The sequence below is a fragment of the Myotis yumanensis genome, unplaced genomic scaffold (assembly GCF_028538775.1).
Source record: "Myotis yumanensis isolate MYYU_CA2020_CCGP unplaced genomic scaffold, mMyoYum1.0.hap1 SCAF_18, whole genome shotgun sequence".
Classification (NCBI taxonomy): domain Eukaryota; kingdom Metazoa; phylum Chordata; class Mammalia; order Chiroptera; family Vespertilionidae; genus Myotis; species Myotis yumanensis.
Window position 1 is genome coordinate 17,815,848 of NW_027223769.1, and position 26,562 is coordinate 17,842,409.

Consider the following 26,562-nt stretch of genomic DNA (forward strand, 5'->3'; position numbering starts at 1 on the left):
TCCTAACAGCACATTCACCTTGGAGAACCTTCTTTCCTGTACACACGGGTGTGGCTTGCTGCCCTGGTTCTCAGCATCAGGCAAGTGCTCCTCAAGCCAGCCCTGGCCTGGGACTCAATCCTGGATCCTGGGCCCTTAGCCATGGCCAGTCGGGTCAGTGTCCAGATCTTTAACCCCCTCCTGTAAAAGGCGATTCCCACACCCATCTGTTGAAGCTTTGGCTGTACAATGAACCATCAAGCTTACTACCAACCATCTAGCTCTGCCACTGTATTTTATTGCCTTAGAAGAACTTCAGAGGAAGGAAGCCATGTAAAAATAAAATAAGGTCTGAAGAGACTTTAAAGTTTTTATTATTTTATAGTATGTCAAGCCTTGCATAGAATGACCACAAAGCAACATGCCTTCCTGGCCACATAATTTACTAACAGGGCATGGGGAGAAGGCTGGAACTCCCAGACATACAATCTAGCCCACTGGAAAGAATGGAGGGAGGAAAGGGAGAGAAGGGGACAGAGGAAGAAGTAAAGATAAATGTTTATCGCTTCTCTGTCATTCTAAGAGCGATGAATACATGACAACATAATTTCTGATTTATGGTCATGGTCTTTATAGGAAAGGAGCTTTCTTTCTTTTTTTTTTTAATCCTCACCCAAGGATATTTTCCATTGATTTTTAGAGAGAATAGAAGAAAGAGGGAAAGACAGAGAGAAATATCGATGTGAGAGAAACACATCGATTGGTTGCCTTTTGCACATACTGACCAGGGCCCGGGCCAAGGAGGAGTCTGCAACCGAGGTACGTGCCCTTGACTGGAATCAAACCTGGGACCCTTCAGTCCAAAGGCTGACGCTCTATCTACTGAGCCAAACTGGCTAGGGCAGAAAGGGGCTTTCTTAGAAGTGCTAGAGCTATCAATAAATATTTGATCAATGCTCAAACAAGGTTTTTATGGCCAAAATGAAATGAAAGAAAGATACTGATAAGCTCTATCTCCAAACATTTGTCTCAAAGCAAACACTGAAAGAATAAGCACCAAATGAAAGGAAGGACCCAGAGAGGGATCACACCTGTGTCCCCAGGAGCCTACTCGTGGGGCCGCTCACGCCTGTCCTGTTTGCGATGAAGCCCTGTCCTGGACTTCCTGGGAAGAGGCCTGCTTCCTTGGGTCCCAGTCTGTGTCCGGGATGAATAACCCGTGGAGATCCAGGTGCATGTCCACATCAACATATGAACGAGCTAGTTCTTCAAAAGTTTTGGCATCCAGAATAAGCAGAAAAGGCAGCTTTTGGGGATCGGAGGAGACAATGGCCGATAAGAGAATTCCTTTGGGGAAACAAAAAGAGACACTTTGTAAAAGTGCAGCCTTGAACCTCCTCCAGCTGGAGGGACGAGCTTCTCAGCTATGTCCCCCCATCCTCTATGAATGTCAGTATCTATCAAAACAGAAGGAAAGTGAGTTTTATATTCTGTGTGAGCAGAAGAGAAAGATCAGGGAACTGGGAGTCAGGAGAACTGGTTCCAGCCCTGGCTAGCCCAGTCCCTTTACCTCAGTCTCCTCATTTGTAGAGTGGGATAATGCCCCTCCCCTCACGGGCTTGCTGAGAGGATCTCTTGCATGATGAATCATAAAAGCACTTTGTAAATTACTGCATGTGCTGCAGAATGGCTATTTCTCTACTATTTAGAAACTGATTAGAGAGAATTGGTTTCGATGCTGCATTTAGGCTAATATGCGACACGTGGCTAAATTCAGACTAGTTACACTCAAATGGCATTTGAATGAGCCCAATTCACCTCAAGGCAGCCTCAGCTTCCCCCTCTGTACAATGGAAACTTTCTAAGCACTCACTCTCAAGGAACAGAGGGTTAAACAAAATAATGCACATAAATTTCCAGCTAACATTTGTGCTTTGTCCCAGGGCCTCCCAGGTTTCAGAGTGGCTGAGTATAATTGAAGTCAGATTGGCTTGGTCTCAAATCCTATCTCTATAGGTACTGGGCGTGTGACCGTGGGCAAGTTACTTCATTCTTTTAGCCTCTCCTGTGGTGAAATGAAGACAATGCTACTCCCTGCCCATGGAGAAAATGCATGGGACACACACTCTCATAGCCCAGTGGAAGGCCGGCCTCAGCAGGAGGTGGTACCTACAATCCCCCACCTCGGAGATGACAGTGACACGGGGTCCCCAGCCTGGAGCCATGCCATGCATGATCAGTAGGTAGAAAACCGCTCCCTTCTCACCTGAGGGAAGCAGCTGGCAGGCTCTGTGGGGCAGCCCCACCCAGGGTTCTTGTTACCATCCTTAGCACCCTCATGGGTGTAGGCAGGGCATTTCTGGGTCAAAGTCAGAATCAAGGAGGGAAAGGACCATCTGTCATGTGGAAACCCAGAAAAGCAAGGTGGGCCTCAAACACACATTTCTAGGTGCTCCTTCCCCCAAAAGTTACACGCTTAGATAATGAAGAACTCTGACCCTGCCATGAAAGTGAATTTTAAAACCAAGATTCTACACTCTGGGAAAGGGTGGTGCTGCTCACTGGGAAGTGGACTTTTGTGTAGCGAATAATTCAATGCCAGGAGGTGATGGCTAACCTGGGGCCAGCCAGATAACCTACCCTCACAAAGGGACTTAGATGGAAGCTTTAAGCCAGAGTCAGCTTGACCTCCAGAGGGGCTGAAGACTAAAGGTCAACCACAGTTACATGGCCAAGCTCCCCCGCCCCCCCCACTCCCCACAGGCTCTGACACCAAGGCTCCGGGGAGTGTCCCTGGTTGGTGATACTCCACGGGTATTGTGGGGAGAAGGTGGCATCCATGACTTTCCCAGAGAGAACAACTGGAGCTCCATGCATGGAACTCTGCTGGACATTGCCCCCCACACCTCTTCTCTTTCGATCTGCATCCTTTCTCTGAGATCAACCGTAACCATGAGAGGAACAGTTTTCAGTGTGTTCTGTGATCCCTTCTATTGAAACCAAGGGTGGTCTTGGGGACCACAAAACTCGTAGTTGGTGTCAGAGGTATGGGTGGTCTTGAGGACTCCCTAACCCTGCAGTTCTGGATTCATACAGACCTGGGTTTCAAAGCGTGACTCCCCCAGCTGTGTGATGTGGGCGGGGCCACTGTCCCCAAATGATGTCTCTGTCTGAGGATGTGATCACAGGCAGAGTACAGTGGGTGGGCTCCCGTTCCCCGGGTCTTACCGTCATCCTCCTCTTTGGCATCTGGTGTAGGCACAAACACGGGTTCCGACGGCCAGCAGTGCTCCTCTCCCCATCTTAAGAACGACTTTGTGAGAATGTCATATTTTAGTATCTGCACATCCAAAGAGGAAAACATGGAGATGACTTGTTGGAAAGCATGCTTATCCCACAGAGAAAGAGGATTAAGCCCCTCCAATGTAGACTCCAACATGACATCTTGGAGTCATGAAAGCAATGAGCTTCCTCCTCTAACTTGAAGCAAAGGTCCTCCTGCCACCCGTAGCTGACACTACACACTGAATTCTTTTCAAAACAAAAATCCTGAATTTATCTGGTGTTTGGTATCACATTGCAATTTTTCTATAGTTAAATAAACTAACATATTCAATGCAAACATTTAAAGTATAATATAGCCCTGGCTGGTGTGGCTCAGTTGGTTTCGCATCACCCTGGGCACTGAAAGGTTGCTAGTTCAATTCCTGGACAGGGCACATGCTCAGGCTGTTGGCTTGATCCCCAGTGGGGACTTGCAGATGGCAGCCAATCGATCTCTCTCTCTCTCTCTCTTTCTCTTGCCTTCAACTTTTCCTCCCTCTAAAAATCAATAAAAAATCTTTTTAAAAAATAAAGTATAATACAATTCTTTTGTTGTTTTAAAAGTACAGATCACTGGACTTCTCTTAATCACCAGGACGCCTATTTCCCTTAGGGTATGGGGTTAGTGGGAAGTAACTTGTGGGGTGTGTACATGTGTGTGGAAAACTTTATTTTCTTAGTGTGTACTTTTTTGCACTGTATATTTTTTCAGACTTCCCATTTTATTGTTTAAAAATGAAGATAAAAGTGGTATCTGTACAGCACTTAGCCTATTCCGTGGGATACAGCAAGTGTTCCACAAATACTAGTTTGAAACAAACCACAACTAAATCTTCCAAGTTTCAGCTATACCCTCCCTGCTGGAGCGGTTGGGCAGGGGATCCCCCCGTATAACTCCTTATCCTCATTGCCTACTACCTTGTAGCACATAGTTGGCGTTCAAAAAACACGTACAGAATAAAGAAATCAATGGATAAACTCCAGCCGTGGCCTCTTTCCTGAGCTTCAGCCCACTAGGTACGGCTCCCTCCCTGGGCTCATCATTGCTTCAAATGTATTTGGTTCCAAACTGGCCTTACTCCCTGACCTACCTCCTGTCCCCCAGGGGACCTCCCTCTTGCCCTCCATCTTCTAATCAAGGTCACCCAGTCTGAGAACCTAGCTTTGTAGACAGACAGGACTGTTGCAAGCGGTGATTACCCAGGACTCAGTACCTTGTTTGGGATGGGACTCCTTTGAACTTCAAAAGCAAAGACATACCGATATCGCTTCCCGTTGTGAGCGTAATTGATCTGAGGCAGTTCTAAGCCTAGAAAGAAGGACACAGCTGACAAAGGCCCATCCTGAGGGCTAGGACATCACCCTTTGTGCAGGGCTGGGCACCCTCTCCACAAAAACATCTCCCAGGCCAGAATCCCTGAACTCCATTCAGGCCCTGGATTGGATCAGGGTAGTCACCAGGCAGGGGGAAGGAACCTCTGATAATTATCCTGGCTCTAGTAGAAGGTTAGGAGCAAGTTACTTAAGTATATAAAAATCTTTAATTATCCAAGATAGAAATCAAAAATAATTGCACGATTAAAATCAGAAGCCACTGCAATTTTTTAAAGCTCTTAGAAAAAAAAGTACTCATGTGTGCACACACGTGTGTGTGGGTGTGAAAAGAAACTTCTGAATCTGTGTAAAGGAGTGTCAATGGGGAATAATTAAATAAATCTGTCGAATTCATATAAGAACCTTATGTTAAAATAATATCTACAAATAATTTTAATAACATGGGAAAGTGTTCATATCAAAAGATTAAGTGTAAAAGGCTGATAATAGAATTATATCCACTATGCTAAAAAATAAAGAGAAAAGTTTAGAAGCATTGCTGGGGTGATAACTTCCTTATAGTTTATATTGTACACTAGGTTTCTCATTTGGTGAAATTTTCATTGTACTTATTGCTTTTATAATTTAAAAAAACCCTTAAAATTTTGTCCATGTGAATGCATATATATTGATATATGTCTGTTATGTCAAATTCAGTTTCTAAGGCTGAATACAAAAATGAAAGTCCCCCTCTGATGAAATATGCCAGGTAGTTGGAGCCAACTGCTGATGAAAATATAATGTCGAAGAAAAGAGGAAGCAGGCATGGGGACAGCTGCCACAGAAAGGCCTCCTGAGAAGGACCAAGGCATAAATGCTTCTCAGGCTCACTGAGGAGCAAAGGGGAGCGGATTCCTGAGATGGGAAGACATATAATCTTACAGATGAGTAACCATGAAACTTCCAAGACACAGGTCATGATGAACGCCAGGAGGAGGGACCTCCCACACTTAAATCCGAAAAAGATGCCCATAGCCCGGCCAGCATGGCTCAGTGGTTAAGTGTCGACCTATGTACCAGGAGGTCACGGTTCAATTCCCCGTCAGGGCACATGCCTGGGTTGCGGGCTTAATCCCCAGTAGGGGGCATGCAGGAGGCAGCCGATCAATGATACTCTCTCATCATTGATGTTTCTATTTCTCCCTCTACCTTCCTCTCTGAAATCAATAAAAATATCTAAAAAAAAAAAAAAATGCTCACAGTCAGCCCTAAAGTAAGCCTGAGACTTCCCATGATGCTCCTGGGCCCCTCAATCCTGATCTGGGACTCCCTTCCCCCACACTGTAAATGGCCAACCATAGGCGCTTGGTTAAGTCAAGTCTGACTCATCCCAGCAAATTCTGCATGGCTATTAAAGATACATTCTAGCTGAAACCGGTTTGGCTCAGTGGATAGAGCATCGGCCTGCGGACTCAAGGGTCCCGGGTTCGATTCCGGTCAAGGGCATGTACCTGGGTTGCGGGCACATCCCCAGTGGGGGGTGTGCAGGAGGCAGCTGATCGATGTTTCTCTCTCATCGATGTTTCTAACTCTCTATCTCTCTCCCTTCCTCTCTGTAAAAAATCAATAAAATATATTTAAAAAAAATAAAAAAATAAAGATACATTCTTGAAGGAGAAGCCATTTCAGAACATTCTAGATGGTATGGTATAGTACACATTCCTAAAAGTATAAATGCAGAGGTTAAGGGTTTTTGAGTCAGAGAAACCTGGCAACCACCTGGGCACTGTTTACAGAACTGATTGTTAGTGGTCAAATCTGAGGTCATCCTAGGAGAGTCCCCAGACCAGCGCCCTTCCAGATGCCTGGACCTGGCATGGGGCAGCCACCTGGGGAGCTATGCCTTGCCACACCCCGAGTATCCTGGCCAAGCCCGTTCACTACGAACTCAAGTGTTGAGCTCAGACCCAGACTTTTGTCACATGGTGATAACACTGAGCACAAAAGCGTGGTCCCCGCCCCATGGGCTTGTTATATTCCAGGGCGGAGGTTCTCAATCAGGGCCATGGTGCCCCCCATGGACACTGGCAATGTCCGGGCATGTTCCTGCTTATTCCAGTTCAGGGTGGGGGTGCTCCTGGCATCTGGTAGGTCAAGGCTTGGGATGCGGCTCAACATCCTACAATGCCCAGGATGGCTCCACCATAAAGAATGACCAGCCCCAGGTATCAGCAGTGCCCGGTGGAGGACCCCTGCTCTAGTGGGCGTGACTTCTATTCAAGGGTTTTACGTTGTGTGTATAGCTCAACCTTTCTGAGGCCTGGTTCGCTCCTCTATGACATGCTGACAGCACCTGTTATGGGGGCTATTGTGAATGTGTAGAGGTAGGGCTCCAAACGTGCTGTGCCTGTTAGTCCGCATTCAGTACAGCACAGCATTTGGGGGAGGGGGAGCGGCGGGCAGCTGAGAAAATCACCAGGTCCAATGACCACCCAGTGCCTTCCTGGGTGGGGTTTGAGGGCATATGAAAGACAACTGTCACAAAATGCTTTGCACTGGGACAACCCAAAGAGCCTTCCTCTTTGTCCCTTGTCCGTGCGTAGCATCTCTGAATTGGAAGGAGGTTACATAAAGAGGCCTGGGGGCTTCATGAAATTCTGCTCTTCCCTAAACACAGGGATAGAGGATGTAGTTTACCTTCACAGAGCAACTCTGGTTGGCAGTAGACTTGGTCATCTTTTTCCTTCAGGGCTCTTGCTGTTGTAGATGCCAGATTGATTAAATTTGAGCCCACTTCTGCATTCTGAAAGAATCAATTTTCCAACAAAAATGAAAACTTGTTACCCAGAGGAAACATTTGTTTTACTGTGTACATTTTTTTTAAAAAAATATATAGTTTATTGATTTTTTACAGAGAGGAAGGGAGAGAGATAGAGAGTTAGAAACATCGATGAGAGAGAAACATCGATCAGCCGCCTCCTGCACATCTCCTACTGGGGATGTGCCTGCAACCAAGGTACATGCCCTTGGCCGGAATCGAACCTGGGACCTTTCAGTCCACAGGCTGATGCTCTATCCACTGAGCCAAACCGGTTTCAGCTGTGTACATTTTTTAAAAAATGCTTCTGTGTATGTTATCTTTCTGGGTTCTCACATTACTCACAGGAAGCAGTTATTTATATAACTGGTATTCTTAGTTAAAAATGCGGATTGGAGAGTGTAAGTGACTCCTCTAAGATCGGATATCTGGTAGATGGTAGGGCAGGGGCCCCTAAAACCGTGGCTCTTTTTTTTTTTCTACCATGGGCCACCTTATCCCTCACAGGTGAAATTAATGTGCTTTTTAAACACTGGATGATTCACCTGTAAAAGGCTGCATCAGTCATTAAAAGACTGTTTATAAAGAGTTCATAATAACATGGGAAATGCTCATGATAGAATACTGAGTGAAAAGAGCAGCAGAGTAAATTGCATACGCAGCCTGACCTCAGCCAGCTAAAATAATTACATTGAAAAGAGCCTGAGGAGAAATATACCAAATATTAACAATATAGCAGGCAGTGGCAGTATGAAGACTTTCATTTCTTTTTCTATGTTTACCTATATCTTTGGTATATTCTCTGTGAAAATGTATCACTGCTGAAAATAAAATAAACATGCAATAAATTTTACTTAGGAGAAAAATATCTATCAAGGACATTCCTTGGTCTCAAGTTTCAATCAGACTTTGCTCTGTTCAGTACCTTACTGCCATCATTGTAACACTGGAGAGGGATTTAACACAATTGATTGAATATTTGTTGAGCATTTGCCACTCCCTATTTCTCCACACACTAGTTATGTAAGTTGAGTAAGTTACTTAGTATCTCTGAAATTCAGTGTTTTCACCTGTGTAATGGAGTATAGTATACGCATGGTAGGAATGGTATATGTGTCTCTGAATTATTGTGCAGATTAAAGAATCCATGCAAATAATTTAAAGAGAGCCTGGTTGGCAGAAAGTGCTAGACAATCAGCTGCTGTTGAAGATATGGCTGTTGTATTATTGCCACTAGTACTCCTACTACTACATTACTGCCATTACCACGAGGAGAGAATGAGAAACAAGCCCCTGTCTTCACAGAGTTTACTGGGGAGAATTATTGTTATGGTTGACTTTTCATTTAAACTTTTCTCTACGTTCCAACTTCTCCAAAATGGGCTTTTATAATTAAAACAAACCTATTTGAACAATAGCTGCTTTTGGCTGGGAAGGGCAGGAAATTTACTGCATCCTAGCTATTAAATTGCAGGGGTCCTTCAAGGTATTTTTATTAGTTCAATCCCTCAATTGACAGAAGACTACACTGAGGCCCAGAGAAGGAAAGTGGCTTGTCCAAGGACACACAGAGAGAAGCAGAGTCTGAGCCCAGACCTTCACCTGGCGATTCTTCTACTCAGAAGCAAGAGCACTGCAGGCAGAGGACAAAGCACGTGCAAAGGCCCGGAGGCCGGCCCGTTCCCATCCTGCAGGTCTCAGCTCAACATCCCTTCCCCAATGACTCAATCTGCAGGGTCTCTGGGGTGTGTGTCCCAGCCTGCGATCATCTCCTTAGGGAGCTGCTTCCTTCTTTTATGCTCTTTCCCTGTGAAGACAGGGACCAGATTTTGTTCAGTGCATGGCACATAGCTGAATACATGACTCAGTAAGCTTTCCCTTTAACTGTCAAGGGGCAAAACGTGCCTTGCTGAGTGGTTGTAAGAATTAAATGCGATAAAGTGCATTAAAGAGTCACTTAGCACCCAGCACATCTACGGTTTCTTATAAACAAAAGCTCTGAATGCCTCCACCTGTGATGCACAGCCAATAGGTGGGAGGCCCCTCCTGGTGACTTGCTAGTCACATGACAGCAATAGGCCTCTCGTGCATGTCCTGGGCTTGATTCTTAGGGAGTCGATCTGCAGAGCTGTCTTAGAACTCCAGCCTGAAACTGGTCAGACTGGTTGAGGGATAAACTGAATTTTTCCACACACAGCAGTAATGAACATGACTCGGCTGCTTTCAGTGGCCAACATGCTCCGCTTTGGGAAGAAATGGCTTTCCAGCCAGAATTCAACAAAAATTCTGCGAGCTTACTTTGAAATCCCTAAATGCAAGGGAGAAGTCATCTCAGTAATTCCCCGAAACACGGACTTCGAGGTTCAGCAGCCCTGGGTGTGAAATCTGACTCCACAGCTTTCTCTGTGAACTTGCTCAGCCTCGCTGGGCCCCATTCCTCCCTCACTTCGCTTCCTCGTTTGTAAAACAGGGGGGCCATTCGTAACTTTTGGACGGGTTCCTTTGACCTGCGTCTGAGGATAATGGCTCGGATTAAGTTAAATAATGGTTATGAAAACACCTGGTCCAGGGCCAGACCCATCATAATTAGTAACTGGGAGCCAGGCAGACACGCATTCAAACTCCAACTCAAATCCCACTGACAATTCCGCGATGTTGGGCAGGTGGCTCTCATCTGTAGTCACGGGATAATGAGTCACTCAGAGGGCTGTCATAGAGATGAGGTGAAAAGCATGCAACCACCCCTAAAACTGCAGGACCCCAATGAGAATGAGGCCCACCAACCCCAGGTCTAAACATAGCCAATGGTTAAGTAAAAGGCCATTCTCTCCTCCGCCTTGGCACACAGACCTTCACAATGTGGTGGACCGGTGCTGTCCAATAGGGCAATCACTAGCCACATGCATGCGGCTATTTAAATTTAATGTTTAATTGAAATTAAATAAAATTTAAAATTCAGTTTCTCAGCTGCACTGGCCACATTTCAATAGCACATGTGGCTGGTGGCTACTGCGTTGGGTGGACAGATAAGTGTTCCTTCATTGTAGCAGGTTCCATTGCATGGTGCTGGTCCCGAGTGTGAATTAAAAATTCTAGGAACTCGTGGAGTCTGGAGCTGGAATAGGGTAGCGGAATGAGGGCCAGCTTTTAGACCCAGGTTCTCTGCCCCTGCCCCTTTTCTTCCCACTGCATGAATGCCCCAGCCAGCACCACCAAGCCAGCAGCCAGCCCTGGCCACCGCGTGGGCCTGAGGAGGACAGGAGCAGGTGCTGCAAGCAGGCTGGGGCTATTTGGGCAGGAAATTCAGGGATCCAGGGTAGCCAGTTCAGGGTTGGGGTGGGGGAGGGTCCCTCTGGGTGGGCATCACTCCATAGCCCTTTAACTCCTCACCCTGGGGAGAAGGGGAACTGCTGGAGAAAGGCCAGAGCAGGGGCCCCTCTTGCCGAGGTCTAAGAGCAGAAGAGTCATCTTAACACAGGGCCTGGAACACAGTGAACTCTCATGGTGGCTGTCTTATAATATTGGGTCATTTTTACATTTGGAGAAAAGACAAAAACCAAACCAACTGAGCTACCCTTTCTAGGTCCAAGATACCTACCCTCCTCCCACCCCCTGCCCGTGACGGCCCCTGCGTGTGGATGGCTGTCAGGAGGGAAGTCAGTGTTTACGAACCCACCTGCAGGACAAGGGCAGGGCACCTGCAGGGACTGTCTGCACACGCCTACGCCCCTCCCAGCCCAGCCCTGCCTTCCACAATCCCCACGCCACTCTACATAAACAGGCCTCTCCTTCCTTTGACCCCAGCTGGCCCAAACACAAGAGAATCTGGGGCAGCTAGGAGGCCCCAGACTTCTGAATATACTTCACTATTCTCATTCTACAAGGCAAACACTTAACACTTGGGAAATGTTCCAAATGCTAAAGGAAGACCTTGTGCCCTTTTGGAGACCTTGATTCATGTTTTCATTCATTCAAAAATATTTAAGAGCTTAATGAGAACTCTCTGAATGCCAGACGCTGTGAGGGGTACAGGGGACAAACTGCTGACAAAACAGAGTCCTGGCCCTCAGATAATAGCTTCAGCAGGAAAAGGAGACTGAACAAGTTCATTACAAAGAGCTGCAGGTGCCATTAGAGTATACAGTCTCATCTGAGGGGAGTAAGGATCCTGAGACCTGCAGGATGACCAGGAATTTGCTTCCTGGATGTGAATTAGAATCCACTGCGGGCTCTGAGGCCATGCCCACCCCTGGACCCCACTCCCGGAGGATGTGGGCTGGGGCCCAGCAGGAGCTGATGTGGTCTCAGAGCCCCCAGGTAAGTCTGACCTGCAGCCAGGACTGGAGTGGAGATCTGATGGGAAGAGAATGGAGTTGCAGGCGGAGGGACAGGGATGTGCAAAGGCCCCAGACTGAAGGGCATTAGAGAAAGAGTGGCATGGCCTGCAGTTCTTCCCTGATAAGCCTTTGGATGGGATGAAATGAGAGCTGCTGGATCTGGGCATAGAGGCCAGATTGATTTCCAGATTTCAATATGCAGGCGGGGCGACTTGAAAGTGAAGCAAGGAGACATTTTTTAAGGGACAATAAATAGCAATTAGAACGCGTGGCCAGAGCTACCCTTCCCAGACTCACTCTTCCCTCGCAAGTTTCAAAGCAGCAGATGGCTCACTCGGCGCCTTTTAAAAATATACATGCTAAACGTCTTAGCTTGGTTCCAAGGAAGCAAATCATTTTCGAGCGTGACAAAAGGTTATAAAATACGGTGGTGCGTGGGCAGTGGGAGGGAGTCTTTCCTCTCTGTCTTTCCCCGGACTGAGGTCGACATGAAGTGGGGGCGGGCTGGGCCTTGGGATTTGCCACCTGTGAGCTTTGTGACACCCCCATTGCTTCCTGGAACCAGGAGCTGAGGTTTGAGGCCCTGCCCAGAGCAAGGGGCACAGAGGGCGGTGGCTCATGTGAAGATTATGTGGGACACGGCCAGTTCATTCAATAGCCCCAGGGAGAAAGCTAATTCCTTTTTCTCTTCCAAGCTTTCTGACAGGTCAAGGAACAAGTCTCAGTTAGGTGCCACTAAGTCTTTAACAGGTAATACGTTTTGGAACTTTCTTATTAACAAAGACATTAAGTCTTGGCTAGAGCGTAAGACCTCTGCTTTATTTCCATTTTTTTATGCTCATGATTGCCTGCTATTTGCAGCAAGCAAGGCTGGCTTTCCATTGGGTAGTGATAGGTTTTCTTTCAACAGTGAGTGATTTAAACAAAAATATGACTTGTAAATGTTAACTAGAGGTGATAGGAAATATGGTGTAAATCACAACAGAGATACGCAGATGGGGAAATGCCAGAGAGACAGCAACAACCAACAGACCTGGTATTTAAATGCAGGCCCTGCTCACTGGTTGGGAGATGCCTAAACTCCAGCACTGAGGAGCCTGGCAGTGAGGGTGGGAGAGGTTCCCTGGGCGCTGTGGGAGTGTCCCCTATCCCTCAGGCCTGCAGAGCCCCAAGAGGCATAAGTGCGACCCATCGGGGGTTCTTTCCAGGAGTTATACCCCTTACCATCCATAAGGATGGGTTTAGAGACAGGCCGGTGCAGATAATAACCTTGGCCCTGCCATTCTGAGCTGTGTGACCTTGGGCACGTTCTTTAACATCTCTGAGCCTCAGTGTCTTCATCAATTAAATGAGTCTAATATAAGGACCTCTCCCACAGGTTGGTTGGATCATTCAGTGAGGTAAGGAAAATAAAACACTTAGCAAAGTACCTGGCATATCGAGTGCAGTTAGTAAATATGAGCCATCAAAATTGAATTGAAATGAATTTGGCTTCATTTAAATTAATTAAGTCATGAAGTCAGTGAGTTCTGGAGCCAGAAGCCTCTGTAGCCTCCAAAACCAAGTCCAGAACTCTGGCAGCATCACCCTAATTAAGGATAATATCTGACCTAGTGGTCATTTTTAATGCAAGAACAGAACTATTCAACAGCAGGGCACCAGGTAGGCAAATGGTGTTGAATCCCTGCCATAAGCTGTCAGGAAAATAGCAAAACGATGGTGTAGAAGAACATTTAATGTCATGGAAAGATACTTAGATATACAAATAGGTGGGAAAAGCAGTACACAAAAGAGTTTGTACACATCCGGCCATGTATGGACACATACTACAACACAGATGAACCTTGAAAACATGATGCTGAGTGAAAGAAGCCAGTCATAGAAAACCACTCCCATATGATCCATTTCTATGAAATGCCCGAGAAATATATCCTCAGAGACAGGAAGTAGAGTAGTGGTTGCCTAGGGCAGGGGGTGGAGGGGTTTGGGAGGTATTATGATTAAGGGGTACGAGATTTCTTCTGGGGGTAATAAAAATGTTTTAAAATTGATTGTGGTGATAGTTGCACAACTCTGTGAATATACTAAATGCCATTGAATTATAGTTTAAATGGGTGAAAATGGGTAAGTTATATGGCATGTGAATTATATCTCAATAAAGCAGTTAGCACTAGCTGGTTTGGCTCAGTAGATAGAGTGTCAGCCTGTGGCCTAAAGGGTCCCGGGTTCAATTCCGGTCAAGGGCACATGCCTGAATTGCAGGCTCAGTCTCCATTGTGGGGCGTGGAGAAGGCAGCTGATTGATGATTCTCTCTCATCATTGATGTTTCTATCTCTCTCTCCCTCTCCCTTCCTCTCTGAAATCAATAAAAAATAGATTTAAAATAAACAAATAAATAAAGCAGTTAAAAATATGTACAGTGTGATTGATTTCCTTTTGTAAAATTAAATCACACTACATAAGTTTAATCACTTTATCAAGATATATATCAATATGTATATAGTATATATAATATACATATACTGTATACATATATCAATTATATATATATATATATATATATATATATATATATATATATATATATATCAGTGTGTCTGTCTAGCTAGCTAGCTAGCTATGGAGAGAAAGAGAGAGAGACTGACTTGGGGGTGGGCAATACAAATATATCTACAAGGGGTTTATGGGGAATTTCTTTCCTTTTTACTTAATCTATATTTTCTAGTTTCTACTATGACTATCTACTAACTATGGGGAAATAATGAAAACCTTTTTCTGTCTCTCTTTAAGAACAGCTCATTTTGGATTTCAATGTCAACCAACTCAGCTTCCTACCTGGCACTCATGTCTCCCCAGGAATAAAACGGCCTTCCTTCAAGCCATTACCTTGTCCGTGCAGAGGGGCACGGCGAACCTCTTGAGGGTGGGGACAGGGACGATCTTGGAGTTCCCTTCGAAGCCTTGTTTCAGGTTGGCCAAGTAGAAGCAGTCGTACAGGCTGCTGTCCTCATAGGCAATGACGTCAAACAGAAGGCAGCCGTCCTCTTCATAGGCGTTGATGTGATGAAAGACCACCATAGGGTCCGTGTAAAACTTGGTGGACACGGGCTTCCCAGTCCTTTGGTCGACAATGTGAATGTAAGTCTGAAAGAAGAGGCACATCCAGTGGTCAGCTCCCCGTCTGTTGGCCCAGCGCGGTGGCCTCAGGTACGGGACAAGACCCAGCCCTGTCATGCACTGGCTTATGCCCTGAGTGTCCCTTCCCCCTTCCGACCTTGTGCCCCACTCCAGAGTGCCAGCCCCGCAGAGCACTGAGTATGTGGGGCTGTCACTTGCTGCATGTCTGGGATCATCTCTTCCCCATGGAGAGGAAGTTTGTGGGCCAGGGCTTCTGTGTCCCCAGGACAGTGTTTGGGGGAGGCCCCGGGGGGTGCACTGTTTCCCTTGGTTGTGATTCCAGGTGGGCGGCAACATGCCAGCTCCCTGGAAATGGCCGAGTTGGAGAGAACTGGCGAGGTGCCAGAGCTCTAGGGCTTCCCAGGCTCCATCCACAGCCAGAGCCCCTAACACTCTGAAACCACACCTTCCCTTTTGGGTCCCCTCTCCAACCTGCACCACAGAGCCTGCAACTGGGATGCGGTTGCCACAGCAACACCCCTGCCCTGGAGGGCTGAGTGACCTGGTTCTAGCTAAGGATCCCACATGGGTATCTGCTCATGAGGCCGCTGCACACACTCTGGGTGTCACGAGGTGGTGTCACCCTGGGTGGTAATTAGCCATATCTGCAGCCCCAGTTGCCTAATCCAAAGGGTGGGGGGTGGTTCTATCTTTTGGCAGCTCTGGCCCTATCACCCTCCTCCTGAAAAGAAGGGAGGGACCACTCCGGGCTGATGTTTCACCACCTCCTCCCTGCTTGTTTGCTTCTCTCTTACCTTCCTCAGAATCAAGTTTTGAATGTTGGGCAGGGTGCAGAGGAGGAAAGCTTTGATAGCATGGTGGTGGGAGTTAGCAGGACAGTGAGCACAGGGGTAATTATTTTAGGCCTTTTCTTCCCTAGGATCCCAATCCCTGGGTCTTTCAGAAAGTTCTCTTCGAAATGTCTTCCAAAGCTCTCCCAGGGTTCTCAGCCTGCCCTCCAGAGCCGGGGAATCCCCAGGGGCCTCAGGGTGGAGGCACAGAGGGCCCTGCAGCTCCTGCCAGTGGGATGCGCCTCAGGTGTTTGAGGATTTTTTATTTTTGGTATGAGCACTCTCTAAGGAAGCAGTCTTTCTTTGCATTTTAAGAGAGTGAACACATAAATGAAAAACACTGCAGTCAGGTTGACAAAAAGCTCAGCCCCTTTTTAATTGACATTCTGGGAGAAGTCAGAGACGTGGGGAGGCAGAACAATGGAATGCACACAAGAGACTACCTATCGTTCACCCTATGAGTAAACAATGTGGCCTAACTTCGCCATTCCCAAGAAGTGTTTGGGGGATTTAACTGGCTCCCCTGCTGCCCCCTTGCCCCACTCATTCATTCCACAAATATTTATAGAGGGTCTATGACATAGACAATTTCTCAGGAACTAGAGAAACAAAACAAAACCAAGCCTCTGCTTTCCTGCAATTTATATTTCAGTTGGGGTGAGGCCGACAGCCCATGATCAAATATATCATCTGTCAAGGATGATGAGTGCTACTGAGAAAAGTGAAGCAGACCCGGGGATGGAGAAGCCTGGGGAAGGGTCTGTTATAGATAAGTTCACCAAGGAAGGCCTCGAGGTCAGGGGGCTGGAGCTGAGACCTAGAGTAGTTTCGGTAGGAAGCCATGCGGGGAAGAATATTCCAGGGGATAGAAAACCCAAAGGTGCTGAGGCAGGAATGTGTGTGGCTGGTTTGAGATACAGGAGGAGGTGGAGTGAGCAGGGAGCCCCTGGTTGGGATGAGGTGTGTAGGGATTTACAGGCCAAAGAGTGAGGCCTTTGGATCTTATTCCAAGGAATATGGAAAATAAGTGGAAGGCCTTAGCAGAGGAGGGACCACACCTAAGCCCTTTGTTCCTTTGATTACCTTACTCTCCTCCCTGAGAAGAAAAGATAGGCCTTAAAGAGCGGGGACACACACACACACACACACACACACACATTTGTATATGTACATAAAGATGTGTGTGGTGCGTGGAAAGAGGAACAGAAGGATGTCAAACGGATATGGTAGTTCTCTCTGGAGAGGGCAATGGTTGCGGGGAGGAGTGGGGACGAGGTGGGAAGGGGCCTAATAGGTTGGTTTCTATACTTCCATATTATCTGAATGGCACGAAGTATAGAAATTACTTGATATATTTCACAAGTAACAGCAGCAAAAAAAATACATACATACACATGTACATGCATATAAGTAGACATACACACATTTATACACACATACACATGTGAAGACATATATAGACATCATACCTACATGGACACACTCACATGCATCCACACATACATACTTGGTGCACCCAGGTGTCCCTACATGGAAGATGTTTCTGTTGTACCGTCTGGTGATGTCTGAACAATCTATGGCCTCCCTGCCCTGACATTACACAGTGGCCGCATGGGTGCAGAAAAGGCCTTGTCGATGGACAATGGAGGCTGAAGGAGCCCAGATATTGGTTAGGACTGAGGTGAGTGGGGACTGCCTTGGTTGATGAGGCTACCTTTTCAGGACAGTCTTCTTCACTGACTTATTGATTTGGGACCATAAAGGCCCAGCACCCTTGCCCTAACTCAGGACCTCTCTGAAGGACCACCCTAAGTTCAGAACTCTCTGGAAGGTTGGCTGATGCCTCCGGGGAGGCTGTATGGTAGCTTACTTCCTCCTTTCCTACGAAACCTCCTCCGTGCTGACCTCCATCTCAGTGTCCAGGGACACCTCACTTTGGCCGTCCTCATGTTGCGTGTCCTCATGAGGCCCAGCCAGGGCTTACCTTGTCCTCCCTGTGGAAAGTCAGGCAAGAAGCCCAGCTCACTCCCCGGATGTACGCAGTTGCCATCTTGAGAATATCCAACTTGAAGGGCTGCTCGAGAAAAACAATGTAGTTCTCGGTGACCCCAAAGCTGTGGTAATAGCTTGGGGAGAGGAGGGAGCGGGAGGGGATGGAGCAGAGCACCTCCGTGTGCTGCAGGGGGCTCTTCCTCTTCATTCTGTCTGGAGAAAAGCAAGCCTCAGGCACCAAGCAGGGCCTGGCTGCCCAGACCACAGCACCATCACCTGCAGCAGAGCCCCTCAAACTGACCTGGTCACTAAGAACCTCGGAAAAGGAGCTGACGAGGAAAGCAGGTGAAGGGGTGCTGCCTAGCTGATGCGGGGCACAGGCCCACCCCACTCTGAGACCTGGTTCTGCATCTGAAAACAGTGAACCACAGTCAGACCTCTGGGCCAGGGGTCCACAATCACAGCCGCGGGTTTAACCCGCCTCCACCTGCTTTTGGATAAAGGTTTATTAGAAACACAGCATGGCCCTGACCGGGTTGGCTCAGTGGATAGAGCGTCGGCCTGCGGACTCAAGGGTCCCGGGTTCGATTCCAGTCAAGGGCATGTACCTTGGTTGCGGGCACATCCCCAGTGGGGGATGTGCAGAAGGCAGCTGATCGATGTTTCTCTCTCATCGATGTTTCTAACTCTCTATCCCTCTCCCTTCCTTTCTGTAAAAAATCAATAAAATATATTAAAAAAAAAAAAGAAGAAACACAGCATGCTTCCTCCTTTATGTAGGGGCCACAGCTGCTTTTGCTTTCAAGCCACAGCAGCGCTGCTGAGTAGTTGCAACAGAGACTACCTGTCTGCAAAGCCTCAGATATTGACTCTCAGAAATATTTACTGGAAACGTTCGTCAGCCCCTGTTCTGGAGCAATGCTCTCAAACTTTGATGTGCATATGGATCAGCTGAGGAGCATAATGAAACATGGAGTTGGGCTCAGCAGGCGGGCTGGGCCTGAGGCTCCATCAGGCTGGCCCAGGGGAGGGGCCAGCTCCCAGGCTAATGCTTGGATATTTAGCAGAGGACCCTCATTTGACATTGTGAGTTAATAGAAAAAGTATATTTTGGCGTCTGCCCCCAGGCCCTGGCACGGGGCTCCTAAAGCCTGTGTAGTTTCCTAAGTAGTGAGAGCATGAGGAACATCTCTTGTTCTAATGTTTGGTCTTTGACCCCACCCATGACCCCAGGCTCCTGAAAGCTCTGTAAACTCCCAAGTGATAAGAGCATGAGGAGCATCTTTTGAGGTGACTCTGGGTGGGCTCCGGGATGGGGGCTGGTCACCAGAAAGACCAAGTCATAATTACAGCTTGGAATTTTTCAATTCCATCCCTCATCCTCCAGAGAGGAGAGAGGGGCTAGAAATGGAGTTAATCATCCATCATGCCTACCTAAGAAAGCCTCTATAAAATTCCAACAGTATGGGGTTCAAAGAGTTTACAGGTAAGCAAACACATGCACACTGGGAGCCTGATGTACCCCAACTCCATGGGACAGGCATTCCTGAGCCCCGAAACCTCCCAGACCCTACCCTCTGCATCTCTTCATCTGTATATTCATATGTATACTCTATTGTGGCCTTTAATAAACTGGCAAACATGTTTCCCTGAGTTTTATGAGCCGCTCTAGCAAATTAATTGAAACCGGGGGGCGGGGGCCCTGATTTGTAGCCAAGTTGGACAGAAGCTGTGGATAACCTGGGGACCTACTGCTTGTGACTGGCATCTGAAGTGGGGTAGGAGCAGTCTTGTGGGACTGAGCCCTTAACCCAGGGGTCCTCAAACTATGGCCCGGGGGCCACATGCAAATACAAATATTGTATTTGTTCCCGTTTTGTTTTTTTTTACTTCAAAATAAGGTATGTGCAGTGTGCATAGGAATTTGTTCATAGTTTTTTTTTAAACTATAGTCCGGCCCTCCAATGGTCTGAGGGACAGTGAACTGGCCCCCTGTTTAAAAAGTTTGAGGACCCCTGCCTTAACCTATGGGGTTGTCACTATCAAGTAGATAGCCTTAGGATTGAGTGAAATCACAGGACACCAGCGGGCATCACAGAAAACTGCTTGGTGTGGGGAACCTCTCACCCCCCAGCCAGGGTCAGAACTGTTGGGAGTATGTTGGAGTGTCAAAGTGAAAGAGATATAAAGGTGGGGAAACTGGAGTTTTTCTAATACAGACATCTATTTCAGAGGGTTTCATGAATTTCTCTTGCCATTGCCCATTCTGAAACACTTGGGAGAGACTAAGTACCTATTGGTGATGAGGGGTTTTTCCATAAATTGTGACCATCAAGGTAGGCTGTATGATTCACATTTTACAGATGGGAACCTGAGACTTGGTGGAATGATCTATCATTATGGCCAAAGTTACAGGGTAAACCAAGAAGACAGCCCCTTCACCTGGCTACCTCCTCTGCTATGTGTTAGGGGTCATAACATTCACAGCATGAAGGACGAGAAAAGTGAGATAATGGAGTAGTCCAAGTACCTTGCCCAGTGCCCAAACACGGAAGGTGCTCAGTACATGTTCAGTTTTCTTATTCCTCTGCAAGCATGAGTCACCCACGGGCCAAAAGGCCTCCCCTCCCAGGCCTGGGGCTGATTTCTAATGAGCTGTCTGCAAGCGTCTCTCCCTTCCTTGTGGCCACCTGTGCACATTGTGAACAGCTGGCTGGTGGGAGGGAGGCTGTGGGTTGCGGGTTAGTTCTTTTTTACACAAAACAAATGAAGCACAAAGCAAACCAAAATGAAAAGCACCCTGGCCTGGCAGGCAGGAGATGGGTGTGATCCTAGGGAAGCCACCAGCAGGGAGCAGGCGCTCGCGGTAGCTGCTTGCATGACCTTACTGTAAGCTGTGACCGTGGCATGTCACCTGATCCCCAGGGCCTCATAGTCCTCTGTAATATGAGGTGGTAAACTCAAATGCCTAGACCACCCCCAGGTCTGACATTCTAGGATTCTAAGCTACACCCTAGATACATTTATTGCTTTAATTAATAGGAGTTCCATTTAACAAGAATACTCATTGCACCTTCTGACTTCAGGGGCTTGCTCACATCTGCCAGCAGAGCCTGGTAGCTTGCCTAGGAGGTCCTACAGGACTGGGGAGAGGGAGCAGCTGGGAGCACAGATGAAAATCAGTTTTCCTAAACCAGGAGGCCAAGCCAAGCACCCGTATAGTTCTGCCCTATCTCCAGCCACCACGGAGGCCTGGTCTCCTGGGTGAGGTGCCCACAAGGGTCCTGGACAAAATAAGGCCACAAGCCCCATCTTCCTCCCCCTCAGGAACACGCAATCGCAATTGGCCTGGGCTTCCCTCCAGGATCCCTGTGCTAAGTGGAGAAGGTCCAGAAGGCCTGCAGAGCAGGGTGGGGAACTGGAGTTGATCCCAGCAGGGCTGAGCTCCCTGAACAACCCTGGGAACCTGGCTTCGGGGGCTGGCATGAAAGTGGGTGGCACAGCCCTGACATATAAAAGTTGGTCAGAAGACTAAAAAAATGACAGGAAGGAAGGAAGGAAGGAAGGAAGGAAGGAAGGAAGGAAAGAAGGGAGGGAGGGAGGGAAGGAAAGAAGGGAGGGAGGAAGGAAGGAAAGGGAAATGGGTAGATGAGAAATATATGGATGGATGTGTGGATGACAAATGAGTGGATGGATGGGTGGATGAAGGCTGAATAAATAAATAAACAAACAAACAAACTGTAAACTACAGAAAAGGTTAGAATAGTAAAGGATTCACTTCTTCTGAAAGAAAGCCCAGCAACATCTCTTTTCTCCTAGAGAAGGGAAAACAGCTCATGGTCATCTGGACCATCTGGGAGGGAGCGTGTCAGACTGAGTCTGTGTCATGAACAAAAGTCAGAACTCTTCAGAGAGAGCCACCTGGTGTCCGTGCTTCTTGTACCCCCAGGACGACCTACCTGGTGCTGCGGCAGGGATCTTAAAGATCACATATTTTGTCTTCCCCTTGTCCACAATGGATGTGCCTATGTTGAGAACATTTCCAGCGGAATCATAATGAGGATGTGCTGTTGCCAGATTTATAGCCACATATTTACGATAATCAACCTGAAAAATATGACAGGCACCCGGTTTTAAAAAGAAGAGAAGTTGAAATCCTATGACTAGCTGACTGATTCTAGGTTCAAAGAGATGAAGGCTAGTTCTGCACAGTGTCTCATCTGAAAATAAGGCAGACTTCACCTTTCAAGAGAAGGTTTATTCTTGTGAACTGATATAACCTCATGGGGGGCCTCTACAGCAAATAGGTTGCAGGGGGTTAGTGAGCTGTGTGTTTTCTGTGGCAGTTTTTCAGATCCTGCTTCCTGGCCCTGTCGGGGGTCCTCAGAGTGAATACAGGACACCTCACCACAGAGAGCTCTCAGCAATGGCCTGTGCAGAGAGGCAGCCATAGTGCTAATTTTGGCCACGGCTCTGTGTCATTCTGCTGAAGTCATTTAAACCATCTCCTTTTGCATTCCACAGAGGCAGAAATCTCCAGGCCTCTCTCATAGGATTATTCTGGGAATGGAGAGGTTACAAAAACATTTGTTCAGCCCTGCCCAGTGTGGCAAAGCGATAGAGTGTCGGCCTGTGCACCAAAGGGTGGCAGGAGGCAACCAATCCATGTGTCTCTCTCACATCAATGTTTCTCTCTCTCTCTCTCTCTCTCTCTCTCTCTCTCTCTCTCTCTCTCTCTTTCTCTTTTTCTCCTCCCTCCCTTCCTCCCTGCCCCTTTCCATTCTCTCTAAAATCAATGGAAAAAATATCCTTGAGTGAGGAGTAATAAAAAATACACACATAAGACAAAAAAAAAATGTGGTCAAAGAAAATTCAACTAGCAAGCTCAATAATGGCCCACTCTGAACAAGCCACAGCTGTAGAACAATGCGGTGGCCTGGGAACTTGCTGTATGCCCTTCCTCCCCAGTACAGCACAGCCCCCAGCTAAAAGTCAGGCAATCCTCTGTTCAGGTAATACTCCTTTCTCTCCTAGTATTTCCTCTCTGCGACTTTGTGGAACTCATACATCAGTTAGACCTATGCCACCTCGCTTAAAAAGAGCTGGATATAATTTCACAGCTAAGAAAAGCACTCCTTTTAACAGATCATTAAAATGTATGATGAAGTCATTGAGGCTTTGAACGGCCAGCTGGAAAAAAATTGAAAGTGGGTCTATTGATTTTGACAAAAATGTTGACTTGATTTGGCCCAGGAAAGGTATCTGCTTGGGCATTTATTTTTGTACTCTTGCTCTCTGTCTAATGCCTCCCTCTTCAGGTCAATACAAGGTAGGGCCACTGCAATTCCTGGGAGGTCCAGCATAGCCATTCACTTAGACACTCACTGAGCTACCACTCAGAGCCAAGAATTATGGACTCTATTAAAGGTTGAGTTGTGGTCTTCCAAAAAGATATGTTGAAGTCCTAACTCCTGGTACCTGTATTTAGAAATGGGGTCTTTGTAGATGTAATCAAGTTAAAATGAAGTCATGCTAGATCAGGGTGGCCTTCATCTAATGATCTATATCCTTAGAAGGGACTAGAGTGATACATCCTATCTATCAGTCAAGGAACACCAGGGATTGCTGGCAACCACCAGAAGCTGGAAGAGGCAAGGAATGATCCTCCCCTAGAGAACACTGTCCTCCTTCAGAGAGAACATAGCTCTATGACACCTTGATTTCAGACTTTCAGCCCTCAGAACTGTGAGAGAACAAATTTCTGTTGTTTTAGGCCACCTGGTTTGTGGCGCTTGCTATGGTAGCCCTAGGAACGAAAACAGCCACAAAAATGAAAAAAAACAACAACACAGTCCCAGCCCTAAAAAAGCTTAGAATCTAGTGTAAATGCCATGAGTTCCTGCAGGCCACATGGCCTCCCCTTAAGGGGTTCCTGTCTTGAGTCAAAAACTGATGCTCATTGTAACTTCACTGATACCTTTTCCAGAGTTTCCAGAGTCTGTGGGTTGATTTTCCTGATGTAATTGGTCTCCGTGGTCACATAGAAGTCTTCTCCACACTTCATGAAGTTAATCAGGCAGTTGTCTGTGAAATCTGGGATGGTGTGGGACAGGTAGGTAAAAGCTCTGGGGAAGAAAGCAAATCAATGGGTCAGTGGCTGGGTCTACCCAGCTGGAAAATTCTGCTTGAGATGATTTTAGTTTTCAAAACACTTAAAATGTGCTACTTCAACTTAAGGCAGAAAAAGTGCTGAGTCCCAAAATGTCACTTGAGGACTCAGATATCAAGTGGCCAAAGGTACCACCATAATGAATAAACTAAGGAGTGACAATCAGCTGGCCACCAACTGAGCCCTCCTGGGCTCTCAAAAATCCAAAGGTCTCCCGCACCAAAGCCAGAAAGAACTAGTGGGTTATTCTGAAGATTTTAAATAAGCTCTATAGAAACCATACATGTACCCATAATCGTCCCTAAAGACTAGCAAAACAACTAATCTTTGCTTTTGGCAGGAATGTGAGTCCACACTGGTTACCTCAAATTTGTCCAAAAAATGAGTTGTTGTTGTTTTTTTAAAGAAAGCAAACTAATTTTAAGTTAAGAACCCATAACTAATTTGATCATAAGGCAAACTCAAGAAAGTTAAGGGCTAAATGGGGATAGAATGAGACTTGACTTGGGGTGGTAAACATACTACAATATACAGATAATGTATTATAGAATTGTATGCCTGAAACTTGTATACTTTTATTAATCAACACCATCCCAATAAATTCAATTGAAAAAAAAGAAAAAGAAAAAGAAAAAAAGGCAAACCCAAAGCAGAAATAAAAGGATCCTAGATTCCTGTATTGGTTAGTGCTCCCCCTACTGGCAAGTAATATAACAGCAAGGATGCTCCAAAGGTGGTTTTATATTCATTCCCTCCCCTACCCTTTTCTTTGCTGCCTCTTCCCCCTCCTGCAAATGTGAGTTTAGAGCAATTCTGGAAAAGCAGAAGCCATCATCCATCTCTGGGTCCCTCTACCCCTAATACGTTTCATAATTCTTCTATAATATATAAAGAGTACCAGGAAGGGGATACTGACAGCAAGCCCGATTCCGTGGCCAACAATTTAATTGTTAAATATGTAATACATTCATATGCATCATAACCCAGATGATTTAAAATATATACAACTAAAATTCTTCCCCTAGCCTTTTCTCCCATTTGCCAGTTTCCCACCTCCTTTATGCATCTTTCCAGTTTCTTTTTGCATGTACAAGCAAAATAAATCTATATTTCTTCCTGCCTTTTTACACAAAATATAGCATATTACTTGCTCTTTAAATTTTTATTTATTGATTTCAGAGAAAGGAAAAGGGGGGGGGAGAAGGAAGAGAGAGAGAGAGAGAGAGAGAGAGAGAGAGACATCAATTTGTGGTTCCACTTATTTATGCATTCATTGGTTGATTCTTATAGGTGCCCTGACCAGGGATCAAACCCACAACCTTGGAATATTGGATGACACTCTAACCAACTGAACTACCCGGCTAGGACTTATTTGCTATTTATATACCTTGATTTTTTTTTAACTTAATATATCTTCCCATTTGATACCTAGAAAACATCCTTTTTTTTTTTTTACTTCTGCCTGGTATGTTTTTTTGTTTGTTTGTTTGTTTTTTGTAGTTTTACTGTTAGTAATCTAACCATTCCCCTGTTGATGAACATTTGGGTTATTTTCAGTTCCTCGTTATAACAAATAATGCAGCCATGAATAACCTTGTGCGTTTGTCATTTCAGCAGGAACAAGTATGCCTCTGGACTGAAGGGAATGTGCATTTGCAATTTTGATAGACACTTTCAAATTGCTCTCCCACCAGCCATGTGGGAGAATACCTAATAATCTGTCAGATGCTCTTTGCCTCTCTTGCTATCAGTGACCGAAAATTACATAGCGAAGACAGGACAGTCATACACGTGACATTTTCATCTCCCCTAAAGGCCATCGTCAGAGCAGCAAACACTGGTTGTTTTGACCATCAAGGATATCAGAAAGCATGACCAGATTCAAAATGGACAGTTACTTGGACAATATGTTTTTGCTGGGGTCTGGATAGGCCATTGTTCCAAACTCTGACACCACAATCCTGTTTGCCTCCATATTGGCATTGTAGGTGTCACTTCTCAGGTATCTGCTCCTGTAATAGACTTCACCTGAAAGAGAAGAAGCAGAATCATCGCAGGCTGACACCTTCACCAGGCTTTCACGTTGATTTCAGCCATCCCAGGGGTTTTACTGGGGGATATTAGGGTGAGCAGGATAGGCATGAGCTTTACCCCTGAGGAGATGCAAGTCTCCACATGGATATGAATCCTTGCTCCATCATCTACCAGCCATGCACTTGACCTTGTGTCACATGCAGGCTTAGCCCCCTTCACTGTGACATGAGGATCCTGATACCTTTCTCACAGAATTACTGTGGCATTTAAGGCCTGTATAGCACTTGGCATAGAGTAGGTGCTCAATAAAAGCTACCTATGCTATTGAGATGCAGAGTAGAGTGGACAAGGCTTTGGGCCATTGTCACACATTGATAACTGATGGCTGCTGAAATTCTGGATTGTCCAACAAAATCCTGGAAGCAGAAGGATCAGTTAGGGCTTGGTGAGGCTACACACACTAGTCTTCAACCAAATGCTACACAGAACCTGCTCTAGGGACATCCTAGTCTCCCCTTGAACTGGCCTGTTCTTTCCTGGCCTCTCTCTGAGAGTCACCACCCACAGGCACTGGCTAAGGTGCTTTGGCCCTGTGGTGCTTTACTTAAAATGTTGAATTCTGTTTA

The 26,562-nt window shown here is 46.4% G+C and overlaps 1 protein-coding gene across 1 annotated transcript in view; it reads right to left on the reverse strand.

Annotated features, from left to right (window-relative positions):
- Positions 1 to 377: 377 nt before the first annotated feature.
- Positions 378 to 26,562, reverse strand: part of BCO1 (beta-carotene oxygenase 1) — a 38,227-nt gene continuing 12,042 nt past the window's right edge. Inside the window, exons 3-11 of the mRNA XM_070397977.1 lie at positions 25,801 to 25,930; positions 23,711 to 23,858; positions 21,693 to 21,840; positions 17,726 to 17,946; positions 14,660 to 14,917; positions 7,315 to 7,420; positions 4,518 to 4,612; positions 3,208 to 3,319; positions 378 to 1,326 (exon numbers count right to left, since the gene is read on the reverse strand). Of these exons, the coding sequence (XP_070254078.1) occupies positions 1,103 to 1,326; positions 3,208 to 3,319; positions 4,518 to 4,612; positions 7,315 to 7,420; positions 14,660 to 14,917; positions 17,726 to 17,946; positions 21,693 to 21,840; positions 23,711 to 23,858; positions 25,801 to 25,930 (1,442 nt within the window). The 3' untranslated portion in view covers positions 378 to 1,102. The remainder of the gene's footprint in view (positions 1,327 to 3,207; positions 3,320 to 4,517; positions 4,613 to 7,314; positions 7,421 to 14,659; positions 14,918 to 17,725; positions 17,947 to 21,692; positions 21,841 to 23,710; positions 23,859 to 25,800; positions 25,931 to 26,562) is intronic.